At 39.6% G+C, this 11,176-nt stretch overlaps 1 protein-coding gene across 1 annotated transcript in view; it reads left to right on the top strand.

The window, feature by feature from the left end:
* Positions 1–327: 327 nt before the first annotated feature.
* Positions 328–11,176, top strand: part of LOC118803636 (selection and upkeep of intraepithelial T-cells protein 6-like) — a 102,312-nt gene continuing 91,463 nt past the window's right edge. The window contains exons 1-5 of the mRNA XM_036564096.1: positions 328–391; positions 621–905; positions 6,725–6,775; positions 8,455–8,820; positions 8,934–9,221. Coding sequence (XP_036419989.1) covers positions 328–391; positions 621–905; positions 6,725–6,775; positions 8,455–8,820; positions 8,934–9,221 — 1,054 coding nt within the window. The remainder of the gene's footprint in view (positions 392–620; positions 906–6,724; positions 6,776–8,454; positions 8,821–8,933; positions 9,222–11,176) is intronic.

The raw sequence follows: 11,176 nt of genomic DNA, 5'->3' as shown, positions 1-11,176 counted from the left end.
TAGAGCGTATGATGTATACATTTATGAATAGACAGTATATAGTGTATGTGTTTTTGTATGTTTATACACATATTCTCTAGAGAGAACATAATGTGTGTATGTATATATATGTATGTATTGAAAACCAGGTGAGTACAGAAGTACATAATGTCACCTATTTATTATTTAGAATGGCACTCTTCTATTTTAGCTATTATGCTGTATCAGTTTTCTGCTTCACCATTTATAATGACTGAATCTCAAATCTCTCCCTCCTTCCTCTTTAATGCGCTTAGTAAGTTCTGAAATTCTGGTTTCTCCACCCAAACCGGGCTCTGTTAGTCCAGTATGGAGCTGTCCGCCCTGCTGGACCCCGAATGCCCGTTTATCAGACCCGTTATTCCCTGTCTGGGTCAGTAGTCCGTGTTTCTCCACCCAAACCGGGCTCTGTTAGTCCAGTAAGGAGCTGTCCGCCCTGCTGGACCCCGAATGCCCGTTTATCAGACCCGTTATTCCCTGTCTGGGTCAGTAGTCCGTGTTTCTCCACCCAAACCGGGCTCTGTTAGTCCAGTATGGAGCTGTCCGCCCTGCTGGACCCCGAATGCCCGTTTATCAGCCCCGTTATTCCCTGTCTGGGTCAGCAGTCCGTGGTCAGCTCCGTAGCGCTCTCTGTGCGGAGCGGAGAGCCGTTAGAGATTCAGCCGCTACTTTTCCGTTAGTTCAGTTTGTTAAAGAGTGCTGTGATTGGTCGAGCTACGCATTAGCCCCGCCCAGCTCCGTCACATCGAAACCGAAAGTAGAGATTTTCCTCAGCGCTGAGCAGCCGCGCCATTTTGTGGAGGAGAGAGAAGCGGAGCTGCGGTCTGAAAGAGGAGCGTCTGAGTCTCAGAGGAATTTCTGCTGTCGCAGCTTCACCCGAGGGCGCAGTGAGTCTGAGTTTAACACATTGAACTAAAAAAGACACTGTTATACCGCTGCTGAAAAAAGACCATTAGAAACCATTAAGATTAAAATCTAATGGGTTTGCTTTCTAATCATAACTAGTTTAATGGTTTCCAATAGTCACTAGTTTCCTGTAGAACACCTTTAGATTAGATTAAACTAGATCAGGAAACCATCAAATGCATTTAGAATCAGCCATTGATCACCTGTTTAACCAGTAGGATATCTTACATTGTGACATCAACCCATTAAAAAAGCCAAAACACATTACAAGACTATCAGGAACCAAAACGGTTTCTATGTGTTTTTTTCAGCAGGGATTATAATGTGAAAAAGAATCCAGGATCAGAGCTGCTGGATGTTCATTTGTTCCTGTATTTCTATAATGACGGGCTGTTCGCTTTAAAGCAGAATGAAGAAGAGGAGCGTTTTCTTTTATAACGGACAGCTGTAGTAATATTTTGGTATAATTGACTGTCTGGGTGTGGTCACACATAAAACCGTTATTTTATACCCACCCGTATTCCGGCAGCCCCCGCATTCTGCGCTGTGATTGACTAATGTAGTCCGGTCTCCTGTGCTGTGATTAGCTAGTGCTGTTCTGTCTGCTGTGCTGTGGTTGGCTAGTGGGATCCTTTCTGCTGTGGTATAATTGGCTAGTGTTATTCTGGCTGCTGTGCTGTGATTGGCTAAGGGGTCCCGTCTACTTTGGTATGATTGGTTTGTGGTGTTCTGTCTGCTGTGCTGTGACTGGCTGGTGGACTCCATCTTAAGTTGGACATACACTGCATGATTTATAAAATCCTAACAGATTTCTAGAGCCAGCTGCTTCCTACATAGGTCACCACATACGAATACTCCTGCAGTCCAGCAGTGCATACTAGGTCTAACAAATAGCCATTTGGGATTTAGCCACATGCACAGTTCCAGAATAAATAGTGCACTGTTTAGCTGAACAGACTAGAATTTCACTACTTAGAAAACGTGCTATATAGGAAGGATAGAGCCATTAAGAAACTGAGCTGCAGCAGCTTTGCTAACTTGTGCCACACTGCACTGAAACTACAAGCAGGCATGCCAGAGGATGTTTGAAGATGTTTTGCTAATTGAATGTAAAATGAGTTTTCCCATTGCTTATTTTTTACTCTATAGAACATCACACATCTGGCCGCTCGTTAGGCTGGCCGCAATAAGCTACACACAAACAGACCATGAAGCAGTTTTAATGAATGTAAACTTTATTTCTTTTTTTTCCATAAAGTACAGTAATTCACCACATGACAAGGCAAACAAGAGCAAAACTAGTTTGGAAGCTGTCCTTGGTGCTGAAGATGTCTCCCCAGCCTGTTATAAGCAGCAGTTAAGCATAGCTTGTTTGACTGCTATTCTTAGTAGGGCTGGGCGATTAATCGAAAAGTAATTCAAACTGACATTCAGAACCTCTAACTGACATACTCTTGCCCATGTCGGTTATTTAGACTTTTTATTCTGTTAATCCTTTCCCCATTGTGTGTGTTCATGCACTGTGCCCTTAAATACTTACTAATATCATGCGACTCCGCCACTTCCACTCTGCGACATGGATGCTAAGGCTAGGTTCACACAGCAGATCAGCTCCTAAACTGAGCCGCATGCGAAAAAGAACAGAGCTTCACGCGGCTCATCCAGAGGTAAACAATCATGACTGCCAACGAACACCAACAAAAAAATAATCGATCATTAATTGTAATCGAGGTAAAACAGGTCATATCGCCCAGCACTAGTTATTGGTGCTGAAGATGTCTGCCTTGGTCAGTGCAAATGCAAAACAACATCTACGCTCCACAAAAATAGCCAAGATATATATCTTGCAAGCAAACTGAAACTGAAACATAGAACTTAAAAAATAGTTAACCACTAATGTTCTGTCCTTAGGGTAGCAAGGTGGCACAGTGGGTGGCGCTGTAGCATCACAGACTTGTTTGATTCCCCGGCTGGGTGATCAGGTCCTTTCTGTGTGGAGTTGGAATGTTCTCCCCTGTGTGGGTTTCCTCTGGGTTCTCCAGTTTCCTCCCACAGTCCAAATACATACAGCCAGGCTGATTGGACACGCTAAATTGCCCCTAGGTGTGAGTGAGTGTGTGACTGTGTATGTCTGTCTGTCTGCCCTGTGATGGACTGGTGGCCTGTCCAGGGTGTATCCTGCCTTTCGCCCAATGACTGCTGGGATAGGCTCCAGCAACCCCCCACCCCCCACCCCTGCGGCCCAGAAGGATAAGCGGCTTAGAAAATGTGTGTGTGTGTGTGTGTGTGTGTGTGTGTTCTGTCCTTAGTTAATGTTAAATAGCACCCCTGCAAAGGAATTTTAGCCTGGCAGCCTTTGTCTTTATCATATTTAGCATAATTTGTTAGTGTTTAAGATATCATACATACCCTAGATTAATATTTTGTATTTGTATTTGTGGTTCATGTTCACTTAGTACTTTAATCTTATTTATGCAGAAAAGTGCTACAGCTTTTTGCAGCCTTGTTTCTATATCCTCCTATTGTTAGCTTAGCCTCTGTTCTTTGTCTTATGTATGTTAAACCATATAAGGAGTGCTTTAAGCCATTTATGTACAAGATTTGAAATCTGTCAGTGCAGTTTGCATAGCTTTAAAATACTAATTGAACTAAACGTTACCCTGACAGTATATAAGAGTCATAGTCAGTGGAGCTCTGTATTCAGTTGCCATACATGAGTCATGGACAGTGCTGAAAGAGCACACGTCAGGGGCAGAGCTTGCCTTTTCAGTATATGGATGCAAGCTAGAAAGCCTAGACAGGCTATAGGAATATTACAGTAACCATTTGATCAAGCATACAGTAAAAACGTGTCAATAATTTGTAAAAAGTAACAACAAAAAGTGTATATGAATGTTATCATGTTTATTTAGTTTAGTTTGACCAAAAATGTATTTCATCCGGTAATATGCGATCAATGTATCAGATATAGTCTGATTGGCTCTTGAAAAAACGCTGCATGATTTGATGGAAACAGCCTGTTCAGCCTAAGCAGAGCGGTGGAATATTTGGAAGTAGCTGTGGCTGTCTGTACTTTTAACAAGTGAAAACAGACATGAAAATGACCAGAAATCATGCATGACTTATCAAAGGCGGAGTATGCAATTTATTTTAGAAATATTTTTTTTATTTTTCTTGAAATACTTTACATGCCAATGGCAACTAATGAATCAAATGCTCTGACGTTAAAAAGAAACAAATCTGTGGAGGCCACAGGACTGTTAAAACTCTGTCCAGTCATTTCATTCAGAATAAATTCAGCCTACTTACCTACGTTAAGACCTGCCCACATGCGTGCATTGTGTACGTGTATTGATTTGCGCATGTGTGAATACGGTGGCGAGCTAGGCTAACAAAAATGGCAGAAAAAGTCACACACAGACCTACAACAGCTTGTACAGCTGATGAAAGACAAAAATAGAAAAGGCTTTGAACAAAAAGGTTGGATGAAGCACAAGATCAAACCACAGTGAACATCAGTGTAGCTTTCCAACACGAAACTGAAGTCTGCTTTTTACTCTACACTTCCTTGTTCAAACTTTCGCGTTCCATCTTAAATGGTACAACAGCTATATTCTGCTGCCCACTGACACCACTGAGACACCCAGGCACCATTTAAGGTGGAATGGGAAAATTCGAACAAGAAGCTGACTTCAGCTTCATCCAGAGTTGAAAGGCCTGAAAAGATGTGAGGATCTGTGTGATAGGTGGGTAACATTGATTTACAGAACCAATAGGTCAGTATTGTTTTGTCCTGTTTTGCTAATGTTTGTGATAGCAACAGCTTAGCTCAGTAGCAATTGTAGCAACAGTTGTCTAACCCACAACCTAGCTGACATTAGTTACATTACCTTCCGTGTCGTTGTTCGCGCTAATGTTATAGCATGGTATAATGTTTCTGAAGGGTTTTATGGCTACAAAACCATTGATGTGGCTTTCAAACACAAAGCTTTTTTCAAAGTCAGCCTCTTATTTGCCAGCTTCTTGCTCAAATTATCCCGTTCCAACTTGAATGGTGCAACAGTTACATTCTGGCACCAATAAAGCACCTGAAGCACCCAGTGAAAATTTGAACAAGAAGCTGGCGAATAAGAAGCTGACTTCAGCTGGCGAAACCTGAGGGAGAAAGACCTGGAGTGACGCCAAGGTTGCTATTTCTCTGTTGGGCAGGTAATTATCTGGTTTGTTTTGTCCATGGAGGAATTTATTTTCCTGAATTACGTAGCCAATGTAGCTAGCTACTTTTGTAGCTACGTTATGTATTAGTCCAATACTAAGCTGTAAGTGTAAGCTAGCTAGCTATGTTTATCTTGTATCTTGTATCTCAGTGTGATTAGTCAGGCTTTATGGGTTCATGTGTTTTGGAGGAGTGGCTTTGGAAGGAGGGCTGAAAATAGGGGGTGGGTTTTTATTTTGGTTGGATTATTTCAAAAACTAGCTTACATTTCTTGGTTTCTACAAAGTCACCTACTCCTGCTTTACATGTAAAAGAATAAGTTATGATTGTACAAATAATTTGCCTTGCTTTACCTAGGCTTGACTGCATAGTTGGCTATGAAGTTCCGCTAAACACACACATTCCAAATGCGTTTAAACTACTACAGAAGCAGTGTGGGGCCGCACATTGTTTCTGCTCCCACACACAGAAACTGCACTCTCACCAAACGAATGTGATGTTTTGGGTAGGGCTCTAGTTGCATGCATGTTATCAGTCATATTTGTTTGGATAGAGTTAGTGAAGTCACATAACTGAGTGCGTTGTGCTTTTTGCCAGCTACGTTGTTCAATCTCGACCTCCCACGTCTTTCACAAACACCGAAAAGTACGTTTAACTGGATTTGCGTGAGACAGGGCAGGACACAGAGACAGACTATAGAGGTGTTTGTTAGTTGTACTTGATTTATCATTCATGTTTCAAGCAATCCAGTAACCTTGTGGGTGGGACATTGGACCAGACTACAGAAGTGTGTTTTGTTGATTGTAGTTGCTTTAGATGTGAGTATACACAACAAAAAGCGCATTATGGGCAAGGGTGCACGTTCAAGTGCTGATTCCGATAATCAGAAAAATGCTGTATCGGCAATGATTATTGGTCGGCCCAATAATCGGCCAACCTTTCACACTCATCTCGGTTCTTCAAAGAACCTTGATTGGAAGGTTTTGATGTAGTTCTTCTACGGCATCACTCTAAAGAATGCTTTATTATTATTATTATTATTATTATTATTTTAATAATAGAATAGTAGCGTAGCCTACAGCAATACTCATGCACACATTCTGCATAGTGACATTAGAAGTGGCTAAACCTGTATTAGCTTAAGTCTCCTGGGAAGCCGAATCACATCTTTTACAGTCCTACAATGGAAACACACAGATTTCATCCACATCATCCAGGAAAAAGCAGTAGAGTTGCAGGCTGAAAGATTCATTATAAAGCTGCAGCAAATGTTTGAGAAATTACTATTAATGTATTGCTTGATTCAGTGAGGGGGCTGAATAGATAAGTATTAATATACACACACAACCCTGTCAAAAATGCCGGTGCTGCCATACAGAAGCTTTTTTAAAGTTGCAGTTAGTTCTGTAACAGCATAAGTGTTATAAAAGTTAATTCCTTGAAGGGAATAAACTGAAATGGTTGAAGTCATTCAAAATGTTAAAGTGTGTTAAAGTGTGTTAAATTCAGCACTGATTGAGTTTTAGTGTGTGTATTTGTGATCAGCTGTGTTCAGTGAACTGAAATGTAGTTCTTGTGTTTCAGAAATGAAGTGTGTTTGGGTGATGATGCTGTTCCTCCACTGCGCTCTTTCAGGTACAGTAACTCTATTAAAGGACTAAACTCCTAAACACGTACAGCCTACAGTCCTGCACAGATTAGAGAAACACCAAAACACCAGGCTGACTCTAGTTTAGTTTGAATTTCTCCTCAGCAGTATAGCTGAAATGATGTAAAAAATAATAAAAAGAATTTCAGTGTGCACAGTCTGAGTGTTTTTGAAAATGTTTCTTTCTGTTACCACTGAAATGATACTTATCAAGAATACCAAATGATCAACACAGATTTGAGTTAAACTTACACAAGTTTTAAGACAGCTAAGCAATCAGTGATTTGTGATTGAGTGGATTATTTGTGGTGTGTGTGATAGAGTAAGTTATATCTGTGGTGTGTGTTAATGAGTAGATTATCTGTGGTGTGTGTGATTGAGTAGTGTGTGTGATTGAGTAGATTATCTGTGGTGTGTGTGTTATTGAGTAGATTATCTGTGGTGTGTGTGTTATTGAGTAGATTATCTGTGGTGTGTGTGATTGAGTAGATTATCTGTGGTGGTGTATTGAGTAGATTATCTGGTGTGTGTGATTTCTGTGGTGTGTTATTGAGTAGATTATCTGTGGTGTGTGTGATTGAGTAGATTATCTGTGGTGTGTGTGATTGAGTAGATTATCTGTGGTGTGTGTGTGATTGAGTAGATTATCTGTGGTGTGTGTGATTGAGTAGATTATCTGTGGTGTGTGTTATTGAGTAGATTATCTGTGGTGTGTGTGTTATTGAGTAGATTATCTGTGGTGTGTGTTATTGAGTAGATTATCTGTGGTGTGTGTGCACGATTGAGTAGATTATCTGTGGTGTGTTATTGAGCAGATTATCTGTGGTGTGTGTGTGATTGAGTAGATTATCTGTGGTGTGTGTGATTGAGTAGATTATCTGTGGTGTGTGTGTTATTGAGTAGATTATCTGTGGTGTGTGTGATTGAGTAGATTATCTGTGGTGTGTTATTGAGTAGATTATCTGTGGTGTGTGTGTTATTGAGTAGATTGTCTGTGGTGTGTGTGATTGAGTAGATTATCTGTGGTGTGTTATTGAGTAGATTATCTGTGGTGTGTGTGATTGAGTAGATTATCTGTGGTGTGTTATTGAGTAGATTATCTGTGGTGTGATATTGAGTAGATTATCTGTGGTGTGTGTGTGATTGAGTAGATTATCTGTGGTGTGTGTGATTGAGTAGATTATCTGTGGTGTGTGTGATTGAGTAGATTATCTGTGGTGTGTGTGATTGAGTAGATTATCTGTGGTGTGTGTGATTGAGTAGATTATCTGTGGTGTGTGTTATTGAGTAGATTATCTGTGGTGTGTGTGATTGAGTAGATTATCTGTGGTGTGTGTGATTGAGTAGATTATCTGTGGTGTGTTATTGAGTAGATTATCTGTGGTGGGTGTGATTGAGTAGATTATCTGTGGTGTGTGTGATTGAGTAGATTATCTGTGGTGTGTGTGTTATTGAGTAGATTATCTGTGGTGTGTGTGATTGAGTAGATTATCTGTGGTGTGTGTTATTGAGTAGATTATCTGTGGTGTGTGTGATTGAGTAGATTATCTGTGGTGTGTGTGATTGAGTAGATTATCTGTGGTGTGTGTTATTGATTAGATTATCTGTGGTGTGTGATTGAGTAGATTATCTGTGGTTCATTCAATGTTCTGTTTCTCTTTTGCAGAGAAGTTTAAGGTTGTGGGTCCAGATGCTCCTGTTGTAGCTGCCCCTCTTTCTAACATAATTCTGGCATGTTCTGTTCAACACTGGGATGATCAGACCAGTGTTAGTGCTGTTGATATGAACATTAAATGGACCAAATCAGACCTTGAAGATGCAGTAGTACATTTTTATGCTAATTATGGAGACATCACCATCAAGCAGAGTCCTGCATATAGAGGTAGAACTGCTCTGTTTGAAGAGGAGCTACAGAACGGCAACATCTCACTGAGACTGACTAAAGTTAATATTCATGATGAGGGAGAGTACAGATGTAGTGTTGAGTCCACATTCTGGTACAGTGATATCACCTTTAAACTTACTGTTGAAGGTAAAAGTCACACTAATATTGTATTGTATAAAATAATTGTTACTACTTGTACTGCTTGTAAAAGGAAGTGATGCCACACTAACTCATGTTCTGGCTCCTTCTTTAATCCACAGCTATTGGAACTCCTCCAGTAATCACTGTAGAGAGATATGATGAGAAGTCTGAAGAGTTCACTTTACTGTGTGAATCTAAAGGCTGGTTTCCTGAGCCTGATCTTCAGTGGCTTGACAGTGAAGAAAATAATCTGACTGCAGGAGATACAGAGTTACACAGAGGTGCTGAGTTTTTCAGTGTAAAACGTCGGTTCACTATACATAAGTGTCATATCGACACGTTCTACTGCAGAGTGACACTGAGAGAACACATGATGGAGGAAAAAATCAAAGCTGAGGCCTTTTATGGTAAGTTACTTTACACTGCTGAAAACATTCTGTATTTGCACAAGAACACTCTGAGGTATCTCAGGAACCAGTCTTTTTACTAATATTTTATTAATTAATCATTTATTTTCTTTAAATATTCCAGCCCCATTTTCTCCAAATCACCTCCTATTAAGGAGGTATTTCTAACATGTTTATAGAGAAAAAAGAATTGACAATACGGTGCTAAAGTCAGAGATAACTCTTTTGTTTAATTTCCAGTAAGGTCATGATTCTCATATGAAAGCAAAATTTGTTTTGGATACATGGAGCGATACGCTTTGTGAATCAAATACAGTTAGATTTGATGCTACAGGATACATTATAACAGGAATGGGTTTTATGGTTATATTTAACACAATGTATTGTATTCCTAAAAATAATAACCATCAATATAAAAACCACCACTGCACAGCTCTAAGAACTGGAAAAAAAATGATTTGGTTAATGTACATTAGATGGTTTATTAGCCAAGCTGTTTAAAATGGCAAGATTTCTCAGTCATGTGCAGTGTAATTAAGGATCTACTGATACCACTTTTTCTCTGCTGATACTCAGTACTGATACTACAACTACATTTCCAAAAAAGTTGGGATGCTGTGCAAAATGTAAATAAAAATAAAATGCAATGATGTGCAAATCATTTAAGCCCTATAATTAATTGTAAATAGTACATAGACGACATATCAAATATTGGAACTAATACTAATTTTATTGTTTTTTGAAAAATATTTGCTGATTTTGAATTTGACACCAACAATACATTCCAAAATAGTTGGGATGGGGCAACAAAAGGCTGGTAAAGTTGTGTAATGCTAAAAAAAACACCTGGTGGTTGATTGGCAACAGGTCAGTAACATTGTTGGGTATAAATGAGCATCTCAGACAGGCTGAGTCTTTCAGCAGTAAAGATGAGGAGGGGTTCACCACTCTGTGAAAGACTGCACCATCAAATAGTGAAACAATTCAAGAATAACGTTTCTCAACATAAAATAGCAAAGAACTTCTGCTTTTCATCATCTATGGTACATAATATCATTAAAAGATTCAGAGAATCTGGAGAAATCTCTGTATGTAAGGGACAAGTCCAAAAACCAGTATTTGCTGGCCGTGATCTTTGGGCCCTCAGGCAGCACTGCATTAAAAACAGACATGATTCTGTAGTGGAAATCACTGCATGGGCTCAGAAACACTTCTGAAAAACACAAACTGTTTTTGGAAATGGGGATGTTTCTCAATCTAACCTAACTAGCTCATGGTTCACACTTTAAATGTTTGATAGCCAAATGGGTTTTAGTTTATTGAAAACACTTGAAGAGGAAATAAGCGATTAAATTACTTTACTATTTCTTTGACCTCAAAGGAGAGTCTAGGGTAACCTAAGTCATCTCTCTTAATTGACCACATGAAGGATGCTTCAATCAACAGGGCTATTTATTAGTCTAAATATCAAATAGCAAAATGCAAATTACTTTCAATAATAAAGTTGAATACATATATACAGCTTGCATTACAGTATAAGAGTCTTCAGTTTTCAAACAATTTACTCCTGTATTAAGCAGTTCACTGATGGTACATGCCATGTTTTCCATAGTATTTCTGATTCGGGCCTGGAAATGTGAGTAATTAATGGGTGATCTGCCATCATGAAAGGGTTTGTCAGTTCAGGCTGGTTTACGATAGCTGAAAAACACTAACTTTTCTATCTGCTTTCCTTGATTTGGTGAGTGTGTTCCGTTTAAATAATCCGCTGCTCACTGTCCCCTCCTCTCTCTCTGCCCCAAGTCACTTGTGTAACGTAGGTGTGACACACATCCGAGTGGTGAGTCGAAGTGAGTGAGGGTAAGTTGTACAGGGTGTCCCAAAAAAATTGACATCATTTGAGATGTGGATATCTGAGTAACTACATGTCATACGTAAACAAAATTATATATATA

This window comes from Colossoma macropomum, unplaced genomic scaffold (genome assembly GCF_904425465.1).
Source record: "Colossoma macropomum unplaced genomic scaffold, Colossoma_macropomum, whole genome shotgun sequence".
Classification (NCBI taxonomy): Eukaryota; Metazoa; Chordata; class Actinopteri; order Characiformes; family Serrasalmidae; genus Colossoma; species Colossoma macropomum.
Note: the sequence above shows the minus strand (reverse complement) of the source record. Positions and strands in the feature narration are given on the sequence as shown.